At 39.3% G+C, this 23,313-nt stretch overlaps 1 protein-coding gene across 1 annotated transcript in view; it reads left to right on the top strand.

The window, feature by feature from the left end:
- The window catches only part of UPP2 (uridine phosphorylase 2), a 56,667-nt gene that overhangs the window by 5,953 nt on the left and 27,401 nt on the right, over positions 1-23,313 (top strand). The window contains 1 exon segment of the mRNA XM_064287450.1: positions 18,228-18,297. Within this exon segment, the coding sequence (XP_064143520.1) occupies positions 18,228-18,297 (70 nt within the window).

The raw sequence follows: 23,313 nt of genomic DNA, 5'->3' as shown, positions 1-23,313 counted from the left end.
TGTTAAGTAGGCTTGTTAAAATGTAAGGGCAATTATTAAAAGAATAGAAATAAAATATATAACTTCTAAATCAGCAGTGGGTAAAAGGGGTCTGTAGAGAATTTTACCACTCTATGAAACAACAGCAAAAAACCCCTGTTGCCTTTGACGACTCGATGTGCAGTTGTTTGTGCCCTTGCATCTTGACTCATGGCAGCCCAACGTGTTACAGAGTAGAACTGCTCCATAGGGTTCTCTTGGCTGTAATCTTTACAGAGGCAGATTGCTAGGCCTTTCTTCTGTGGCACTGCTGGGTAGGTTTGAACTGGCAACCCTTTGGTTATTAGTTGAGAGCAAACAGTTTGTGCCACCCAGAAAGCTGGAAAGAAGTAAAAAATAAAACAAAAATAATGTAATTAGAAACACAAGATAGAGGAAATGAGTATATAACAGTAATTACCAATTTGTAAATAGATTACTTTTAGATAAAATTAAAAAAAAATCTCATTATATGTTGATGAAAAGTTTGAATATAAAGAACAGTATTTATAACCAACAAAGGTTAGTACCCAGAAAATATAAAGAACTCCTACAAATCAGTAAGAAAAAGATGAAGAATCCAAAAGAGAAATGAACAAAGAATATGAACAGGTAATTCACAGAAGAAATCTGAACGCCCAACAAACATATTAAAAAGATGTTTCATCTCCCTAATAGTTGTTGTTACTGAGTCGATTTTTGGCTCATAGCGACCCAATGTGACAAAGTAGAACTGCCCATAGAGTTTTCTAGGCTATAATCTTTACGGAAGCAGATCACCAGGTCTTTTCTCCCAAGGAGCTACTGGGTGATTTTTGAAGCATCAACCTTTCAGTTAGCAGCTGAGTGTTTAACCGTTGTACCACCAGGGCTCCTTCCCTAATAATTAGGAAAATATAAAATAAAGCAAAGATACTCTTTCACAATCATGAAATCAGCCAAAAAAAAAAACTTAATATGGTGAATAATACCAGGTTTACTGGCAAGTATATGTGACAATGAGGCCCATAGATATAGAGAAGCACGTTCACAGGAAAAAAATTAGAAGCAATTAAAAAAAAATAAAATAAAAAGAAAGTTGTAAAAGAATATATATAGTGTACTATACTTAAACCTGCTCATGTTTTTATAAGTATATACTTATATACAAAAATTTTTAAATGTGCCTCAAAAGGATTCCCACCAACATCAGGAAAGTGGTTACCTGTGGGGAGGACTGGAAGGAAGGTGGAGAAGGCTTTGATAGGGTCTTTCTCTATAAAGGAGCCCTGGTGGTGTAGTGGTTAAAAGCTTGGCTGCTAACCAAAAGGTTGGCAGTTCAAGTCCACCAGCTACTCATTGGAAACCCTATGGGTCAGTTCTACTCCGCCCTGTAGGGTTGCTATGAGTTAGAATTGACTTGATGGCAATGGGTTTGGTTTTGTTTTTGGTTTTCCTTATTAAAAATCTGTATTAAATATGACAAAATGTTAGCAATTTTTAAATTTGTGTAGTAATCACACAGGCATCTGCTATATCTGTACATTTCTACATGTTTGAAAGCTTGCATAATTAAAAAATTTAAAGAATACTATATCACGTAAAATAATCAGGGAAATAAACACGAACAAGCACCACAAAAACAGAAAATAAAACACAAAGGTGAAGTGTTCAAAAGAATCATACTTTTGGAAATTCATGACATTCCTAAGGTGAGGCATTAACAGAAATGTAAATGTGACTGTAATTATATACCCAAGGTGTTCTACTTCTTTAGGAAAAAATTAATGTTTAACTCAATATATTGCACTTAGTAATGCTTGGAGAGTACCATGAAAAACTCTGTTCTCTGTCACTCAGCTAAACCCAAATTAGAATCAGTCAGCTTTGAAATTTGTGACTTTCAGGGCCTGGAATTCACAATCTCTACAATGCAATAGCATCTTTTTCCAATTTGAGCCCTCTTGGGCAACAGCAGTAATAAGTTTGGATTTTTGTTAGAGGTTAAGACTGTGCTTTCCTTGAGTCCAAGGAAAATTGTCCCCCTCTCCTTTCGGTGTGGATTTTGTCAAACTCACAGAGCTTCTTTCCAGCTGTGAGGCTGATTTCCCAGTATATTTTATGTCCCAGTTGGGGTACTTTATCCGGTGCTGAAAAACAAACACATGCTTTAGCCTCTAAGGCCTAAAATCACTAGGATGAGCAAGTCATAGGCAAGGAGGTTAACAGAAACAGAGCTTCATGGGCCTTCCAGTTTACTTTTCAGGGACTACTTGGAGCAGACAGAACTCGCTATAGGCGGGAGTGTTGAATCAGGCCAGTTCTTTGGTAAAGGGGTCTTTTGTGGGTGGTGCAAATGGCTAATAGGCTTGGGTGCAAAGCAAAAGTTTGGAGGTTTGAATCCACCTAGAGGTGCCTTGGAAGAAAGGCTTGGCAACCTACTTCTGGAAAATCAACCATTGAAAACCCTACTCTGACACACGTGGGTTGTCGAGAGTTGGAGATGACTCGACGGCAATTGTTCTATTTGTTTTGAGACCATGGAAAGTCATGAGCCTGAGATAAGTCAAACTGTACGTTAAAGGGTGTTTAAAGCCCATCTTAAAGATCAGTTAAAATTTCGGTGATGTGATGCTTTTAAAATCAGCTTTAAGACTGGACCATCCATTTTAATGGGGTCATTTTGTTCACCATCACCCACACATAATATACACCAACCATATCTTAACTATGCACTCCTTTCCCATATACCAGTTAAATCAACAACCCTAATGAGCAATGCGGTAAGATATAGCAGAGATGCTCTTCATATACCCACCTTACTTCACCTTCAAGGCTCAAATCAAACTTCTTTTTCCTGTTGATGCCACTCTCCTCGTCTTCTTTAAAGGACTCTAGCACATCATCAGCACTTACAGTGAGTTCTAGAGTTCTCATGGCTTTGTCACTGGGCAGACATGGTCTGATTTCCAGTTTCTATTTACTCACTGTAGGTTCCTTGGCACATCATTTAACCTCTCTGGGCTTCAATTTTCTCATCTGGAAATTGGGGGATGTTGTGAGGATTAAATGAGATACAGCGTGAATAGTGCTTTGTAATGCTGACCCAGAGTAATGCTGAATTAATCACTCTTGTTGCTGACTATTATTCTCACTGTTCTTTCAATTCTTTTCTCTCGTCTTTCATCAGATTTTTGTTCTGTGTAAAATGTGATTATTTTGAATTTAGAGAACAGATTTTTAATTTTAGTACTGTTACGGATTCAGAATATCATGCTTATTTCCATTGAAATAGCTTTTCTTGAATTTTTGTTTGACATCCTGTGCTTACCACTTCCCTTTTCTCAAACATCATTGGCAACAGAAAAATTCTAAAAATTGAAGTCATGCATTGTCATGGATTGAATTGTGTCTCCCCAAAATATCTGTTAACTTAGCTAGGCCATGATTCCCAGTATTGGGTGATTGTCCACTGTTTTGTCACCTAATGTGATTTTCCTACGTGTTCTAAATCCTGTCTCTGTGATGTTAATGAGGTGGGATTAGTGACAGTTACATTAATGAGGCAGGACTTTATCTACAAGATTAGGTTGTGTTTTAAGCCAATCTCTTTTGAAATATAAAAGAGAAAAGTGAACAGAGAGACATAGGGACCTCATACCACCAACAAAGCAATGCTGGGAGCAGAGCACATCATGTGGACCCGAGGTTTCTGCTCTGAGAAGCATCTAGACCAGGGGAAGATTGACGACAAGGACCTTCCTCCAGAGCAGATACAGAGAGAAAGCCTTCCCCTGGAGCTGGCAACCTGAATTCGGACTTCCAGCCTACTAAACTGTGAAAGAACAAACTTCTGTTTTTTAAAGCCATCCACTTGTGGTATTTCTGTTATAGCAGCGCTAAATAACCAAGACAGCATATTCAAAAGTCAAGCATATTTAGTCTTTCAGCTCCTCTGTTGACCCAACTAGCCACAGCTGATCTTTGCTGGCTTCTCGGAGTTGTTTGTTGACTCATGGAGGCACTGGTGTTGGCATTAATATCAGTCATTAGGATATTGTAAATTTAAGTTTTGGTTAAAACAGTGGGGTCATATTGACAGTAAGACAGACCCCCAGAGAGGACAATGCAGTTGTAAGTTAAGTCCTTTTCATGTGGAGGTTATCAGAGCATTATAGCTTGTGAACTGGGACCATAAAAAAAAAAAAAAAAAACCTCTATGTTATTAAGAAACTTCAACACTAACAAACATAGCACATAGTAGGTGCTTAATAAGCACTTTTTGAGTGATAAATGTGATATCTTCTATGTGGAATCTCCATATATCTGGAAAGAGACTACACCTGGGATGGTTCACAAAATCAAGGCCTCACCTCTCCCCATCCCAAATTTTGTTCTTTTATTTATTATTTTTAAAATTATAGTCCAAAGAGACATTTCTGGTTATGTATACTTTAAATATTAGGAAATATACTTCCAGATGAAAAAACAACTCAATAGAATTTTATAAATCAAGAAGAGTTATTTTCTTAAAGCAAATTTCAACTTTATAAAGGTTCCCTATGTCAGTGTTCTGTGGGTCCTGGAAAAGTATGTCATTGCTTTGTATTTCCGAACCTCATATAAATTACCGAAATTTACAGTGTAACCACAGTGACTCCATCATTCCCTGGGAGTGAAAAGGGGAGGATGCAGTTCTATCTAAGGATTGAAGGACGCTGTGATCTTCTCCACAGTCTCAGCGTGGGTAGGCCTCCACCAGACTAACCCTCAAGGGAATCTGCTCATGGCAAAGGCTCCACCTGCCACTCCTTCTGTATGGCTCAGCCTTGAAGAGTCTATAATAGGATGAATTCTGCATTTTAACAGAATTGTGGAGGGAAGAGCACTCCAAAGAAGCAGTCCACTTCTAGTGTTTATAATTACAGTAGGGATATTATTCTTTTATTGCTTATAATTGTTGATATATTCCTCTTTTCCTCTTTGTGTACTTGACTTTTTTCACAGCCCATGTCCCCATCTATCTGCTGAGAGATAGGACTTGGAGTGAGGGATAGGACTTGGAGTAGGGAATTAGCATTCTTTGAATAAGAATTTTGAGTCCCTAGTAAAACACTGTTAGGTAAAATAAGGATTTTAACAATTCTAATGCTTTCATTAACATATCAGAAGCTGGGTTGTGGACTTGAACACGGAGATTACTAGAAGCCAGAGAAAATTCAGGATCTGATATAAGGAATATGATGTTCACATCAGATGGGGAGAAAAAGTACAAAGAAGACCTGATTATAAGAGTGAAAGGGCAGGAGAAATAGGGCAAGAGGTCCATTCAGCATTCTTGGTCACCAAACACTCCTTGGGTCTGGAATTTGAGGAAGAGATGCTATGTAAATATCTAACTAGGCCAGAGCCAGGTGCCTGCATCCTTTGATGTAGCCGTGAGAGGCAGCAAGTGTCTAGGAGAAGCTCCAACTAGAGCTCAGGCCCACACCCAACCCTGAATGGGGGTTAGTGCAGCAATGACGGAGAGAAGAATTTGAAGAGAGCCAGAGACAACATCAGTGGTTCCCAAAACCTGAGTCTGACATGTAGGGGCCTGAATGAGTGCTCTGGTAAAGGAAGTAGAGGTTCCCAGATGGCCAATGGACTGGCAGAGGCCTAGGGGCTGAACAAAGCAGCCGCAAGGGAGAGAAGCTTTGAGCCTGGTGGTAAAGTGTAGGGGTCATAGATTTCAGACACAGGTGCCAATGCAATGCTCCATTTGGGCTAGACAGGCTAGCTGCATCTTGGTAGCCCCATTCAGGGACTCAGACCATGCCCAAATAGCCACAGATCCTTCACAAGGACACAGAGGACCATGCTTGATCCGCCACCTTACAATGGAGCCAAAGGACAGTGCAAGATGTTGAGCACATGGATTCAGGAGCCCTCTTCTTCCTCCTTCAGATAGGAGCACTGGGCAGAGGGAGGAAATCAAATAGACTGAGCATGTATCTGAAGGAGAATAAGTCATCTATATGAGACCATTTAAACCAAAGACATGGAGATACCATTAATCGAAACGCTTAAAGTCACCATGTTCTGCCCCAACTACCAGTAAGGTGGGGTTATTGAGAAAGATTGGATGGTAATAGAAAATAAGGTGCATTTTCTTTGTGCATAAGCATAATAATGTCAAACTGCAGCACCTCTACCCAATAAAGGGAGTAACTGCGTTTTTTAATACCTCCCCCCTTTCCCAAAGGATTTGAGGCAGCTTCAAGTCTATATATTAGAAAATAAACACGTAAGAAAAGGTCAAAAAGACTCAATAAGTTTAGTTATTTGACATGAAGAAAAGAATGCTGATGATAAACTTAATAAGCACCTTTCAATATATGAAAGGCTAATATGAGAAGTGTTATAAATTAAGTCTTCTCTTTTCATGAAATGTCAAAATTTTCATGGAAGAAGTCAGAGAAGCAAGAATTATCATTCATATCTGTATCTCCAGCACTTCACAGACATCCTGGAGCCTGGTGTGTGCTCAGTAAATATTTGTTGAATGAATAAATAAAAAAACAAGTAAACTGTTTAGCTACAGAATGGATAACAACTATTATGTTCTTTCAAGCCATTGTTAGCCCTATGGGCCTAACGGTGGTGCTGGTGAGAACCTGGTGTGGCAGGAGGTGGGGACCCTTTGTTACCCTATCCCTACCCTGAGAGGCCTGCCAAAGGATGAGGAAAAAGAGAAAGGAGTGGAAGCCTTTCTGTGCATTGCCATCCCTAAGCTCCCACAGGCCAGGATATTGGTTCTGGGCTGTACCAGTTGGTGGGTACTTCATGGACAGGTGAATCAAGTACAGAGTAGAGAATCTGGGCCTGGGGAGGAAGGAGTTAGTTTGGGAGGAAGTAAAAGAGCATTGAGGTATGGCCTCAAGCCTATTACTACATGCCCGAAGGAAACATTTGGTCAAAAATCAGACTTTGCATATTATCCCTAAATAAAATGATGCATAGATTTACAAGATATACTGACCAGACTGAAAAAAGGGCACCTTTAAACTTGTATTCCATTAAAATTAAAGTACTTTGTGAATTAAGAATTTTATAGAGGTGGGGCCAAGATGGAGACCTAGCCAGGAGCTTCTGCTGATCCCTCTTAAAGACCTGAAAAAACAAGTGAATTGATTATATATATGACAAACTAGAAACCCTGAGGGTCAAAAACAAAACTAAGGAATCGGTCTGAGCGACAGGGGAGGGAGGAAGAGACAGTGCAGAAGCAGCAATGAGTTGCCAAGCCCGTGCTGTGCCTCAGCTCTGATTCCTTGGAGCTATTCTTTGGCAAGACTGCGGCAGGGTGGATGGTATTTCCCTGAGATACAACAGCTTCAGCGAAAGAAGGCAAACAGATTGGCACAGCCCTGACCCTATGGTGTGTCTACAACGTGGCCAGCTGCAGAGTTCAGGAAGTGGCTGCTTCAGCAAAAGAAGGCAACTAAAATGCTGGCACCCCGACCCCCTGGTGTGATGACCACAGGACTGGTGGTGGAGTTTAGGACACAGCTGCTTCAGTGAAAGAAGGCAAACATGGGATGCAGATCTAATCCCCTGCAGCAATTTTGGTGGGGACCCAGCCAGCGCACACAGGCTACATATGCCTCTGGAATCTGAGATAAAACAGTGCTCTTAACACAAGATAAATGATTTTGCCTAATTTACCACATGGATCGAATAGCTCCTTCTTTTGAAAGAACTCTCTCCTATCTATCTAATCCCTCCCCCGTCTGCTCCAGCCGGCTTCATTAACAGTTGATTTCCCTGGGCCTGAGATAGAACCTGCTGCACTCCATGAGCAATTCTCCTGATCTGGGAGAAGAAACAAATTAACAAACACGGGAAAAATACTCTGCAGTCTCCCTTAATCTGGAAGCTCAGAGCAAAAGTGGCTCCAGTCCAGCCACAAGTGATCCACAGACTTTGTCTCTCACCCCTACATGGATACAGGTGGCTATTATATTTCAAGGGCAAATCTTGTTTGAGATCTGACTGTAACTGTTTCAGCTGTGTGGTGGGTAGGCAGATTTTGGAGGTCTGATACTGCTCTACTTAGTAAACAGGGCTGTCACTACCCACAGCAGGGGCCTGAGGACTGGAGCCTCCATCTACACCATCTAGCCACCTGCAAAAGGATACTGCTGCCTACCAGTCCTTACAGGTATAAGCACTGGGTGCCTAAGGCACAGCTGCAGAGCCTAATCTCCTAAAACACTCTAAAGAAGAGAGATATTCCTTCCTCACTGACACTTGGGGGGAAGGCTGTCAGCTCCCTGACTTCCTTAGAGTGTGACCCCCTCCTGCTACCAGAAACCAGTGCATACACCCAACACCATTGCTCTTCTAAGATAATATGTGAGAGTCAGCACCACACACTAGGTGACTGACTATCAGGACACCTGTGCTGAATCTGTACAAGAATAATGAATGTAGTCCTAGGCTCATACACCTGGTAACAGCTCTAGCCATCTGATAACAGGACATTAGTGCTTCAAAGCCTCCAATAACCAAGTTAGCTCACTCTAGTACCCTATTTGGGTATATTGAAAGAAAGCAAAGCAAGAAACTAGGACACAGTGAGCAAACATAAAATAAATTAATACAATAAATTATAGATGGCTCAGAGACAACAGTCAATATCAAATCACATAAAAAAGCAGGCCATGATTGCTTCAACAAACTCCCAAAACAGAGAATCAAGGACTCTCTGGGATGAAGATGTATTCCAGGAATTACCAGATGCAGAATATAAAAGGTTAATATACAGAAGTCTTCAAGACATCATGAATGAAATCAGGCAACAAATGGAAAAAGCCAAGGAACACACAGATAAAGCAGTTGAAGAAATTAAAATGATTATTCAAGAACATAATGAAATATTTAACAAAGTGCAAGAATCCATACAGAGACAACATTCAGAAAGTCAGAAGATTAACAATAACACTGCAGAATTAGACAACTCAATAGAAAGTCAGAGAGCAGAATTGAATGCAGGATTTGTGAGATTGAAGATAAATCACTTGGCACCAATTTATTTGAAGAAAAATCAGATAAAAGAATTTCAAAAAATGAAGAAACCCTTGGAATCATGTGGGACTCTAACAAGAAGATTAACTTGGGAGTGATTGGAATACCAGAACAGGGAGCAACCACCAGAACAGAGAGGGATAACAGAAAATACAGAGAGAATTGTTGAAGATTTGTTGGCAGAAATCTTCCCTGATATCGTGAAGATGAAAGGATATCTATCCAAGATGCTCACCTAACCCCATACAAGGTAGATTCCAAAAGAAAGTCACCAAGACATTTATCATCAAACTTGCCAAAACCAAAGATAAAGAGAAAATTTTAAGAGCAGCCAGGGATAAGCGAAAAGTCATGTACAAAGGAGAATCGGTAAGTTTGGACTACTCAGCAGAAACCACACAGGCAGGAAGGCAATGGGATGACATATATAAAGCACTGAAGGACAAAAATTGCCAGCTAAGAATCATACATCCAGCAAAACTGTCTCTCAAACATGAAAGCGAAATTAGGTCATTTATAGATAAATACAAGCTTGGGGAATTTGCAAAAACCAAACCAAAACTACAAGAAATACTAAAGGCAATTCTCTGGATAGAAAATCAATAATATCAGATATCAACCCAACACTAGAACATGGAACAGAGCAACCAGATATCAACTCAGATAGGGAAATCATAAAAATAAATCAAGATTAAAAAAAAAAAAAAACCCAAAACAGGGAATCAGTGATGTTATTATGTAAAAGATGACAATAATCAATAAAGAGGGACTAAATAAAGTAGGTATAGATCTTCCATATGGAGAGGAAATCAAGGTAATATAGGGAGGTACAAGTTAGGTAAACTTAGAAAAATAGGGGTAAATATCAAGGTAACCACAAAAAAAGACTAACAATCCTACACTTCAAAATAAAAAACAAGATAAACATAACGACTCAGCAAACATAAATTCGACCACTATGAAAATGAAAAACACACAATTTACAAAGAAAAACTTCTCAGCACAAAAAAGTAAGTGGAAAAATGAAACTGTCAACAACACACAAAAAAAGGTATCAAAATGACAGCACTAAACTCATACCTATCTATAACCATGCTGAATGTAAATGGACTAAATGCACCATTAAAGAGACAGAGAGTGGCAGAATGGATAAAAAAAACATGATCCAGCTATATGCTGCCTACAAGAGACGCACCTTAGACTTAAAGACACAAACAAACTAAAATTCAAAGGTTGGGAAAAAATGTATCATGCAAACAACAATCAAAGAACAGCAGGAGTGGCTATACTAATTTCCGACAAAACAGACTTCAAACTTAAATCTACCACAAAGGATATGGAAGGACACTATGTAATGATTAAAAGGACAATATGCCAGGAGAACATTACCATATTAAATATTTATGCACCCAACAACAGGACTTCAAGATACATAAAACAAAATTTAACAGCATGGAGAAGTGAGATAGACAGCTCCACAATAATAGTAGGAGACCTCAACACACCACTTTCAGTGAACGACAGAACACCCAGAAAGAAGCTCAATAAAGACACGGAAAATCTAAATGCCACAGTAAACCAACTTGACCTCATAGACATATACAGAACACTCCACTCAACAGCATCCAAGTATACTTTCTTTTCCAGTGCACATGGAACATTCTCCAGAATAGACCACATATCAGGCCATAAGGAAGCCTTAATAGAATCCAAAACATCAAAATATTACAAAGCAACTGTCTGGCTATAAGGCCATAAAAGCAGAAGTCAATAACAGAAAAGGCAGGGAAGAGAAATCAAACACCTGGAAACTGAGCAATACCCTGCTCAAAAATGACTGGGTTATAGAAGACATCAAGGATGAAATAAAGAAATTCATAGAAACCAATGAGAATGAAAACACCTCCTATCAGAACCTTTGGGACACAGTGAAAGCAGTGCTCAGAGGTCAATTTATGTCAATAAATGCACACATCCAAAAAGAAGAAAGGGCCAAAATCAAGGAATTATCCCTACAACTTGAACAAACAGAAAGAGAGCAACAGAAGAAACCCTCAGGCACAAGAAGAAAGCAAATAACAAAAATTAGAGCAGAATTAAATGAAATAGAAAACAGAAAAACAATTGAAAGAGTTAACAAGAGCAAAAGCTGGTTCTTTGAAAAAATTGATAAACCATTGGCCAGACTGACAAAAGAAAAACAGGAGACGAAGCAAATAACCCAAATAAGACATGAGATGGGCTATATCACAACAGACCCTATTGAAATTAAAAGAATCATAACAGAGTACTATGAAAAGTTGTACTCTAACAAATTTGAAAACCTAGAAGAAATGGACAAATTTCTAGAAACACACTACGTACCTAAACTAACACAGAGACAGAACAACTAAATAAACCTATAACTAAAGAAGGGATTGATAAAAGTAATCAAAAAACTCCCAATGAAGAAAAGCCCTGGCCCTGAAGGCTTCACTGGAGAATTCTACCAAACTTGCAGCGAAGAGTTAACGCCAAGACTACTAAAGGCATTTCAGAGCACACAAAAGGATGGAATACTCCCAAACTCATTCTATGAAGCCAGCAGTAACCCTGATACCAAAACCAGGTAAAGACTCCACAAAAAAAGAAATTATAGGCCAATATCCCTCATGAACTTAGACACAAAAATTCTCAACAAAATTCTGGCCAATAGAATTCAACAACATATCAAAAAAATAATTCACCACGACCAAGTGGGATTCATACCAGGTATGCAGGGATGGTTCAACATTAGAAAAACAATCAATGTAATCCATCACGTAAATAAAACAAGAGATAAGAACCACATGATCTTATCAATTGATGCAGAAAAAGCATTTGACAAAGTCCAACCCCCTTCACGATAAAAACTCTCAGCAAAATAGGAATGGAAGGAAAATTCCTCAACATTATAAAGGGCATTTATACAAAGCCAACAGCCAATATCACCCTAAAGGAGAGAGATTGAAACCACCCCCACTGAGAACAGAAACTAGACAAGGATGCCCTCTATCACCACCCTTATTCAACATCATGCTTGAGGTGCTAGCCAGAGTTATAAGGCTAGATAAAGAAATAAAGAGCATCCAAATTGGCAAAGAAGAAGTAAAAGTATCTGTTTGGAGATGACATGATCTTATACACAGAAAAACCTAAAGAATCCTTAAGAAAACTTCTGAAACTAATAGAAGAGTTCAGCAGAGTTTCAGGATACAAGATAAACACACATAAATCAGTTGAATTCCTTTACATCAACAAAGAGAACGATGAAGAGGAAATCACCAAATCAATACCATTTATAAGAGCCCCTAAGAAGATAAAGTACTTAGGAATAAATCTAACCAGAGATGTAAAAGACACAAAGAAAACTACAAGACACTACTGTAAGAAATCAAAAGAGACATTCATAAGCAGAAAAACATATCTTGCTCATGGATAGGAAGACTCAACATTGTAAAAATGTCTATTCTCCCCAAAGTGATCTACAGATACAGTGCAATCCCGATCCAAATACCAGTGACATTTTTTTAATGAGATGGAGAAAGTAATCACCCACTTCATATGGAAGGGAGAGGCCCTGGGTAAGGAAAGCATTACTGAAAAAGAAGAACGAAGTGGGAGGCCTCATACTACCTGACTTTAGAACATATTATACCACCACGATAGTCAAAACAGCCTGGTACTGGTACAACAACAGATGCATGGACCAACGGAACAAAATTGAGAATCCAGACATAAATCCATCCACACATGAGCAGCTGATATTTGACAAAGGACTAAAGTCTGTTAAGTGGGGAAAAGACATTCTCTTTAACAAATGGTGCTGGCATAACTGGATATCCATTGGCAAAAAAATGAAACAAGCCCCATACCTCACACCATGCACAAAAACCAACTCAAAATGGATCAAAGACCTAAATATAAAATCTAAAACGATGAAGTTCATGGAATGAAAAATAGGAACAACGCCAGGAGCCCTAATACATGGCATAATCAGTAAACAAAACTTTACTGGAACTGCAAAAATAGCAAAAGAGAAATTAGATAACTGGGAGCTCCTAAAACCAAACACCTATGCTCATCCAAAGGCTTCACCAAAAGAGTAAAAAGATTACCCACAGACTGGGAAAAATCATTAGCTCTGACATTTCCAATCAGCGGCTGATCTCTAAAATCTACTTGATACTGCAAAAACTCAACTGCAAAAAGACAAATAACAATTAAAAAAATGGACAAAGGATATGAACGGGCACTTCACTGAAGAGGACATTCAGGTAGCTAACAGATACATGAGGAAATGCTCACGTTCATTAGCCATTAAAGAAATGCAAATCAAAACTACAATGAGATTCCATCTCACTCCAATAAGGCTCGCTTTAATCCAAAAAACAGAATAATAAATGCGGGAGAGGTTATGGAGAGACTGGAATACTTATACACTGCTGGTGGGAATGTAAAATGGTACAACACTTTCAAAATCGATTTGGCACTTCCTCAAAAAGCTAGAAATAGAACTACCATAGGATCCAGCAATCCCACTCCTTGGAATATATCCTAGAGACATAACAGCTGTCACAGGAACAGATATATGCATTGCAGCACTGTTTACAATAACAAAAAGATGGAAGCAACCAAGGTGACCAACAATGGATGAATGGATAAATAAATTGTGGTACATTCACAAAATGGAATAGTATGCATTGATAAAGAACAGTGATGAATCTGAAACATTTCATAACATAGAGGAATCTGGAAAGCATTATGCTGAGTGAAATTAGTCAGTTGCAAAAGGACAAATATTGTATGAGACCACTATTATAAGAACTCAAGAAATAGCCTAAAGGGAAGAAAAATATTCTTTGATGGTTACAAGAGAGTAAGGGGGGGATTCAATAATTAGGTACTACATAAGAACTAATCTAGGTGAAGGGATGGACAACACACAGTACAGGAGAGGTCAGCACAACTGGACTATACCAAAAGCGAAGAAGTTTCCTGAATAAACCAAATGCTTTGAAGCCCACAGTTACAGGGACAGGGGTTTCGGGACCATGGTTTCAAGGGACATCTAGGTCAACTGGCATAATAAAAACTATTAAGGAAATATTCTGCATCCCATTTTGGAGAGTGGCTTCTGGGGTCTTAAAGGCTAGCAAGCGACCATCCAAGATGCATCAATTGGTCTCAACCTACCTGGAGCAAAGAAGAATGAAGAACACCAAAGACACAAGGTAAGTATGAGCCCAAGAGTCATAACGTGCCACATAAATCAAAGACTACATCAGCCTAAGACTAGAAGATGGTGCCTAGCTGCAACCAATAACTGCCATGACAGGAAGCACAACAGGGAATTCCTGAAGGAGCAGAAGAGCAGTGGGATGCAGACCCCAAATTCTAGTAAAAAGACCAGACTTAATGGTCTGACTGAGACCAGAGGGATCCCGGAGGTCATGGTCCCCAGACCTTCTGTTAGCCCAAGACAGGAACCTTTCTCGAGGCCAACTCTTCAGAGAGGGATTAGACTGGACTACAACACAGAAAATGATACTGGTGAGGAGTGGGCTTCTTGGATCAAATAGACACATGAGACTATCTGGGCAGCTCCTGTCTGTAGGGGAGATGTGAAGGCCGAGGGGGACAGAAGCTGGCTGAATGGACATGGAAACAGAGGGTGGAGAGAAGGAGTGTGCTGTCTCATTAAAAAAAAAAAAAAAAAATTTTTTTTTTTTTTTTATTTAGGGGGAGAGCAATTAGGAGTATACAGTGAGGTGTATATAAGGTTTTCTGTGAGAGATTGACTTGATCTGTAAACTTTCACTTAAAGCACAATTAAAAAAAAGTGAAATATCCCATTAATAATTTTTATATTGATTCTATGCTGAAAAGCTCATGTTTTGGTTATGTTGGGTTAAATAAAACAGGTGATTAAAAAAAAAAATTATATAAGCCCTACGATAGTCTTGTGAAAACCACAATTAGACTGCATTATTTATTAAAAGTGTTAGGATGCAAATTCATTAAATGTAAATGTTATAGTGAGTGTAACCCTGTTTGGGCCCTTCTTCCTTTTTTCAAAATACCAGAAATTTCAAAACTGAAAGCCAACAAGGCCCCCTCCGGGATGTTCTGGTACGAATACTTGGTAATAAAAACTGCATAGGGCTACTAACAGTTCCCTAAATGTGCCACTTTTTTCCTGCATTTTACATACCCTTCTATGGGCCAGGAGCACAGCTTCCCATACTCACTTTGTCCCTATCCTCTGCAATGTTTTTCAGGGTCACCTCCTTTCTCAAGACTCAATCTGGAAGCCTCTGATGTCCCCAGTCTAGGCTCAGTGCCTCTCCTCTGAGCTTCCATAGCGCTTGTCATGTTCTTTCTCACTCCTCTCTCTTTCCCACAAGCGTGTAAGTTCTGTTAGGGCAGACACCATCCATCTCATCCTTGTTGTGTCCTCAGGATTTAGCACAGTGGCTGGCACATGGAAAGATGCCCAGTTCCTTCCAACAAGGTTCTGGGAGCCCCAAATTCCTGGCTATGCCCCTCCCCAGAGTGACAGGAGCACTGTGTGTGCTTAGGGGGGTGGGCATGGTACCAAGTCTACATGTGTAAGTCTCACCGATTCTGCAGAAAGCATGTCACCTGGGGTGAGCCTGAGATGCCAGCCAGTTACACTCCAGGGCTCTGATTTCTCTTCTCCAGCTTTAGAGGTTTGGGGGCAAAATTAAGCCAGATAGAAAGTTGCTGAGGGAGTGAGAAAATTAAAATGCTGGCACTGTGGAGGGAGATGCTGGAAAGTGAAGTGTTTGCCTCAGGCCAGACATTGTGGAGCAGGAACTTGGCGGGGTGATGCAGGGCCCCACTGATTGATCACACAGCTGTGCTGAGTCATGGGCTCTGCCTGGCACACAACCTTTATTTGCAAAACACCCAAGGACTGGGCCGGAGTTTGTTTCTAATACATGAAACCATGCCCATTCAGCTAACTGGCTATTTGTAATACAATCAAATAAATATTATCAAGAAACAACATATTCTAAGAGTAGGATCTATCTAAACTGGGAAAATAATTTTAGACTGCCCAGAAGATTCTTATTTGTACTCTATTTCACAGATTTTACTGGATGATTCTGCAATTTCAATAAACGATGGCCACTTGCCTTAATGTCTGGGGAAGTTGTTATACGGGGTCCACAAATCTTACCTGGTGCTATGTGCACTGTTAGTGATCAAGATCATTGGCTGTCAGACCCTGCACTGGGAGGAGACATGTTAATTTGTCTAATTAATTTGCTGGAGTATTTAATTACCTAACACTTATTTAATTAGCTACCACTTTCACCTGTCAGAGGCAAATGCCAGATTGGAATTTGGTGGTCCTCCACATTATGCCCTAAAAATAAATCAAGATATACTGCATGTAATACCAAATAAAACTGTGAAGATTGCAGTGATAGTAACTGGAGATGTTGAGGATTAATATTGTCAGTGGTTTCTGGGAAAGAATAGGAGCTAGACCAACTTGAGGTGGGTCTTGCAATAAAAGGCATAGGTATTATTATAAACTCCAAACAGGGACCACTGTCTCAAGCCACAAAGGTAACATCATGTTCAGGCTTGTTTTGCTTCATAGCTGTCATTACCTTCTCCAAGACAAAGTTGCTTGTGGATTTGTGGAAATCTCAGGCAGAGTTACAAATGTCGATTTGGTGGTGGCAGTAACAAGACTTAGGCTGCTACATGGATTCCTCAATATGGAGTTCTCTATTCTCTTTTGTTCCCAGCCTGTAGACTTTGTGGGTTGGGCCAAGATGAACTGATGGGGGCCAGCATGGAATTCAAAGAGACCCCAAGAAATATATGAACTTTTAATCCTTGGCTATTGTGCACATTCTTACGGAAAAATCTATGCACACTATGAAATGGCTGGTATCTGCTGTTGTTTGGGCATTTATGAACATTTTAGGGCATGATGGCATGGAAGCTATGATAGTAATGTCCCTAAAGCTCTCACCAATATAGAACTTCAGCTAACTTCCATGGGAGGTGAGGCAAAACAGAAACAAGGTGAAATTCTGCCTAAGTCTCCTGGATTTTCCCTCTGAAAAGTTCAATGTGATGAGCATCAGCAAAAGGAGTGAATGCATGGATTTCTTTACCATTTTTTAAATTTTTAAAATAATACTTTATTGTGTTTTCAGTGAAGGATTACAGAGCAGTTTAGGATCTCATTCAACAATTTCTACATAAATTATTCAGTGACATGGATTACATTCTTCACAATGTGTGAACATTCTCATTACTTCCATTCTGCTTGTTCTGTTTGAATTCATGGATTTCTTAACACAGACATTGTTTTTTGAAAATATTAGGCTGCATTTTATATTCTACCTGGATTGACCCCCAGAAAGCTGAGTTAGTGGATTTTATAGGCAGGTTTAGATTTCAGCTAAACGAAGAGGCCCCAGGAAACAAGTACTGTTTAATTTTCAGACCTTCTGTGTCAACTTGGATGGGCAAAGTTCAGATGCAGGAGTGTTCTGAGGTCTTGACTTTGGACGTTTTTCTTACTTGTGATCACAAAGAAATGAAAACAAGTTGGCAGAGGGTAGGATGGGGATGGGAAATGAAATGTTTGGGAACTGAAAGTTCTCATGTGTACTGGACACATTTTTGAGACAACCTGGTGGAGTTGTTATAGAAACCAACAGAGGGCTTGCATCCATACACAGCTGCCTCAAAGCAAATAAGTCTGTGTGCTACACCAGACCCATGCAGTGACAAAGGCCAGATGTAAGGGAAAGGTGCTCTGGTCAACAGTTAAAGTGCTAACCAACCTGGTCAAAGAGATGGGACGCCACACCTTCTAAAGAAGCCTATCTTCTGGGGAAGAGCTGCTCTGAGAGCTGAACTGTAGTATAAAAGGCCATGTGTTTGGAAAGGGGAGGGTATTTTTGAGTTGATAAGGGAGTTTAGAATGTTAAGGGAAAATTCCATTTGTAATTCCTGAAGAAAACAGAAGTTTTAAGGGAGGGTATCATTCTAATTTGGACATGAACTATTATGATCAGGTCTACAATTTAATACCATGTCATAATATTTTTCTCCCCTTCCATCAATTTAAGAGTGACTACTTTCAGTAGAAGGTGTGGCTTTGATTTTACCTGCATCCAATAAATCTATGAGATCTGAGAGGAATACATATGTTGGGTGAGTAATTTTGAATTTTTTATTTGTTTTGATCACATGTGTGTTCCTTGGGCTTTATATTAAGAGCTCCATGGCTATGTGAATTTCATAGGTTTAGAGGTTATATAGCTGAAACGCAGCTCATAATACAAAGCAGAGGAAAAACAACGCAAATTTTCTTCCCAGTGACATCTTCATTTCTTGGTTCTTGGGTTTGGGCTCATCTACAAAAGTGAGGCAAAAGAAATCAGAAACACCCTACCAACCAATCCACATGAGTGAACAAATTCAAAGTTCAGGTTGAAATTCACTACGGAGTTCAGTCTTTAATTCCAGGACCTTGGGCTATATCTGAGAAATAATTAAAGAGACTTCCGTGTGCCTAAGGGAGTTTTAACTGTCTTGTAGGACATTGTGAAGTGATTTCATATGCTTTGCGATGGACTTTATATAGAATTCAATTCTAAAATACCATGTATGTCATTCAACTCAGGGGTAGACATAAATCTGCAGAAGCTGCCTGCAAATTTAGCTCCAATTCTGCCCTAGGTTCACAGGACATAATAGAGCATTAATCTTCATGAGGCTTAAGGAGTTTTTCTAAGTTCCCCCAATTCACTGAGAATTGTATGAAATGTCTTGTTTAGTGTCTCCATCATGTCAGCCTTTCAAAAAAAGCTCCACTTATCCATCCCAAGTAGAGGTAGCTTCCAACTGTGTTCATTTTTTCAGGGAAGCTAAGGAGAGAGAAAAAAGAAAAAAAAAATGAAGATGGAGATAATGGTAAATGGAAAGAATTTTTCAGCCAGTGTTTTCTTTGATTGCCAATATTTAATACTGGCCATGCTGTGACGCTATAACAAATACAATATAATATAGTAAATAGACTGCACTAGTTTGAGAATTTCTTCTTGAAGATAGGAAAGATGGAGTAAGTGGATGATTTTAAAAACACTGAGGCCCAGGTCACCTTGACCAATGGAAGCAGAATTTTTAGGAGTCAAAACCACTACTGTCAAGTCAATTCCGACTCATACTGGCCCTATAGGATAGAGAAGAACTGCCCCATAGGGTTTCCAAGGATGTAAATCTTTGTGGGAGCAGACTGCCACATCTTTCTCTCATGGAGGAGCTGGTGGGTTTGAACCACTGATCTTTCAGTTAGCAGCTGAGTGTTTTAACCACTGTGCACTAGGGCTCCTTTCTTGGAGTAGGGCCAAGGTAGCAGTATTTTTTAACCACCCCAGGTGATTCTGCTATGTAGTTAGAATTTAGAACTATTGAAATAGATGAAGACTTTTTTATAGAGTAATGAGTCTTAGATTGCTTTGGGAATCCATAGGAAAATCCCGGGATCTTGAAAGCAGTTTTGTCAGAGTGAGACAGAAAATGTAACAAGAGTTGGAAGAGAAAGTGGATGGCAGTGTTTTCAAACTTCAAAGTACATGTGAGTCGCACAAGAGTTTGTTAAAATGCACATTCCAATTCAGGAGATTGGAGGTGGGGGTCTGAGATTTTGCATTTTTAACAAGTTCCCAAGTGATGCTGATACTGCTTAATAATGAAGTATGGGTAAACACCCTATTGCTTCTTACAAGAGAAGAAAGGAGGTGTCCTTTTCTTTGAGACTTTGGGGCTTGTTTAGTAGTAAAGTGCGCTATCATCATGTTGTTTTTGTTAAGTGCCATTGAGTCAATTTCAAGACACAGTGGCCCCCATACGACAGAGCAGAACTCACCATAGGGTTTTGTAGACAGAATAGATCACTAGGTCTTTCTCCAGCAGAGCCACTGTGTGGATTTGAACTGCCAACCTTTCAGTTAGCAGCCAAGTGCTTGAACAGTTGCACCACCAGGATTCCCTGTATTATTATCATAGAATGCTTTATTTCAGAAACCAGGAATGACTCATTAACTAATTAATCTGTTACCCTAAATGTTTTTGAGCAGGAAATTAATGGTATTTGTTTAATTTGCTGAACAGTTTTGCATTATTACGGTTTCATGTATCTACTAAAATTAGGTCTTTTACTATCACTACCCTTTTCTCTAAGCTCTTCAGGTTCACTTCTTGCTCTTCATGCTTTTTGCTGAGTATTTCTTTTCTTGATAAGCTCTAAGCCCTGTTTTTCCAGAACTCTGGATCCATTCATTCTTTCATTGTCCTGTTGGAATCTACTGAAAAGCAATGGGTTTCGTTTTTTTTTTTTTTTTTTTTGTATTACAATCGCATCCAGTCTCTTACCTCCAGGTTCCTATTCAGCTCTTGCTTCCACCTCATCATCCTCCTACATTTAATTCTCACTTAAATCTTCTAATGGGACAAAGACCATTTCCAAGTACCAACTGTCTGTATTGGTCAGGGTAGGCTAACACTGTTTAAAAATATCAGTGTTTTGGCACAATAAATGTTTATTTTTTGCTCAGCTTTCCAAAGGTTGTTAGAGTGAAGGAGGTGTCCACTCCAAGCAGATATTCAGAAACCCAGGGCCTTTCATCTAGTGGCTCCACCATGTCCTGCATTTGACCAATAGACAAGCAAAAAAAGAAAGTGAGAATCAGTTTTGAATGAGATATTACTTTTTAGGGATCAGGCTTAGAAGTAAATACGTTACTTCTACCCACATTCCATTATCCGGAATTCAGTCATATGACCTCACCTTACTGCAAGGGAAACTGGAGCAGGTAGTCTAGCACTGTGCCCAAGAGGAACAGGAATTGGGTTTTGGTGAACACATGGCATTCTGTGCCACACCCTACTTTTTCTGGTCTGTCTCACTAAAGCTACTACATTCCAGGTTCCAAATGTCGGAAGACGTAATAACGTCCATTGAACATCAGATGTATTACAAACATCTCATTCAGGCCTCACATCAGTGCTGCAAAGCAGTTATCATTTTTACTATAGCCATTTCACAGACAAGTAAACTGAAGAACAAAGGGATCAAATAACTAAGATTGTACAGGAGCCCTGGTGCCCCAGTGAGAAAGAGCTATGGCTGGTAACCAGAAATCAGCAGTTTGGTTTTAAGGTCATACAACTAGTGTGTGTGTGAGTGTGTATTTAGTTGAGCTGGTACTGGAACCCAAGAAGTCTGATTCCAGAGCACAGTAGCTTATGTTACACAGGCTCCCATGCAAAGATTAGGGTTAGATAGAACTGGATAGAAATGACCAGGAATGGATTAACCAATAAGCAAGGTACATACAGGTTATTTGTGCTTACTTACTAATCTGTAGTGCACAATTTCACCTGTTTCACCACATTAACGATACAATTAAGCCCATGTGTACCTTGGTTACTATAAGCCCATGTGTACCTTGCTTACTGGTTAATTCTCCCTTGGAAATGGCTGTTCTGTAATTTACTAGTTGTATAAACTTAGACAAGTTTTCAACTTCTGTAAGCCTCAGTTTCTTCATTTGTAAATTGAAATATTAATATTAATTACCTAATAGAATGGTCCCCCCACGCATTTGTCAGTTTGTCATATTGTGGGGGCTTGCATGTTGCTGTGATGCCGGAAGCCATGTCACCAGTATTCAAACACCAGCAGGGTTACCCATGGCAGATAGGTTTCAGCTGAGCTTCCAGACTAAGACTAGGAAGAAGAATCTGGCAGTCTACTTCTGAAAAGAATTATCCAGTGAAAACCTTATGAATAGCAGTGAAACATTGTCTGATTTAGTACCAGGAGATGAGCCACTCAGGTTGGAGGGCCCTCAAAATACAACTGGGGAAGAGCTGCCTCCTCAAAGTAGAGTTGACCTTAATATGCAGATGGAGTCAAGCTTTAAGGACCTTCATTTGCTGATGTGGCATGACTCAAAATGAGAAGAAACAGCTGCAAACATTAGTTAATAATCGGAACAAGGAATTTATGAAGTATGAATCTAGGAGAATTGGAAATCATCAAAAATGAAATGGAATGCATAAACATCGATATCCTGGGCATTAGTGAGCCGAAATGGACTGGTATTAGTAATTTTGAATGGAACAATCATATGGTCTGCTATACTGGACAAATTGAAGAGGAATGGCACTGCATTCACTGTCAAAAAGAACATTCCAAGATCTACCTGAAGTACAACACTGTCAGTGATAAAATACTATCCATACGCCTACAAGGAAGACCAGTTAATACGACTATTATTCAAGTTTGTGCACCAACCACTAAGGCCAAAGATGAAGAAATTGAAGATTTTTATCAACTTCTGCAGTCTGAAATGGATGGAATATGCAATTGGGATGCATAGATAATTACTGGTAATTGGAATGCAAAAGCTGGAAACAAAGAAGGACCAGTAGTTGGAAAATATGGCCTTGGTGATAGAAATGATGCTGGAGATTGCATGATAAAATTTTGCAAGACCAATGACTTCTTCATTGCAAATACTTCTTTTCGCCAACATAAATGGTGACTATACACGTGGACCTCACCAGATGGAACACATAAGAATTAAACTGACTACATCTGTGGAAAGAGACAATGGGAAAGCTCAATATCATCAATTAGAACAAGGCCAGGGGACTTCTGTGGAACAGACCATCAATTGCTTATATGCAAGTTCAAGTTGAAACTGAAGAAAATTAGAACAAGTCAATGAGAGCCAAAGTACAACCTTGAGTATATCCCACCTGAATTTAGAGACCATCTCAAGAATAGATTTCACATGACGAACCCTAATGAACAAAGACCAGATGAGTTATAGAATGACATCAAGAACACTACACACGAAGAAAGCAAGATGGCATTAAACAGACAGGAAAGAAAGAAAAGATCAAAAAGGATGTCAGAAAAGACTCTGAAACTTGCTCTAGAACATCAAGTAGCTAAAACCAAAGGAAGAAATGAAGAAGCAAAAGAGCTGAATAGAAGATTTCAAAGGGTGCCTCGAGAAGACCAAGTAAAGCATTATAATGACATGTACAAAGACCTGGAGATAGAAAACCAAAAGGGAAGAACACACACGGCATTTTTCAAGCTGAAAGAACTGAAGAAAAAATTCATGCCTCAGGTTGCAATAGTGAAGGATT

The sequence above is a fragment of the Loxodonta africana genome, chromosome 6 (assembly GCF_030014295.1).
Source record: "Loxodonta africana isolate mLoxAfr1 chromosome 6, mLoxAfr1.hap2, whole genome shotgun sequence".
Taxonomy (NCBI): domain Eukaryota; kingdom Metazoa; phylum Chordata; class Mammalia; order Proboscidea; family Elephantidae; genus Loxodonta; species Loxodonta africana.
The sequence above is the reverse complement of the archived record's forward strand: the minus strand, read 5'-3'. Positions and strand labels throughout refer to the sequence as shown.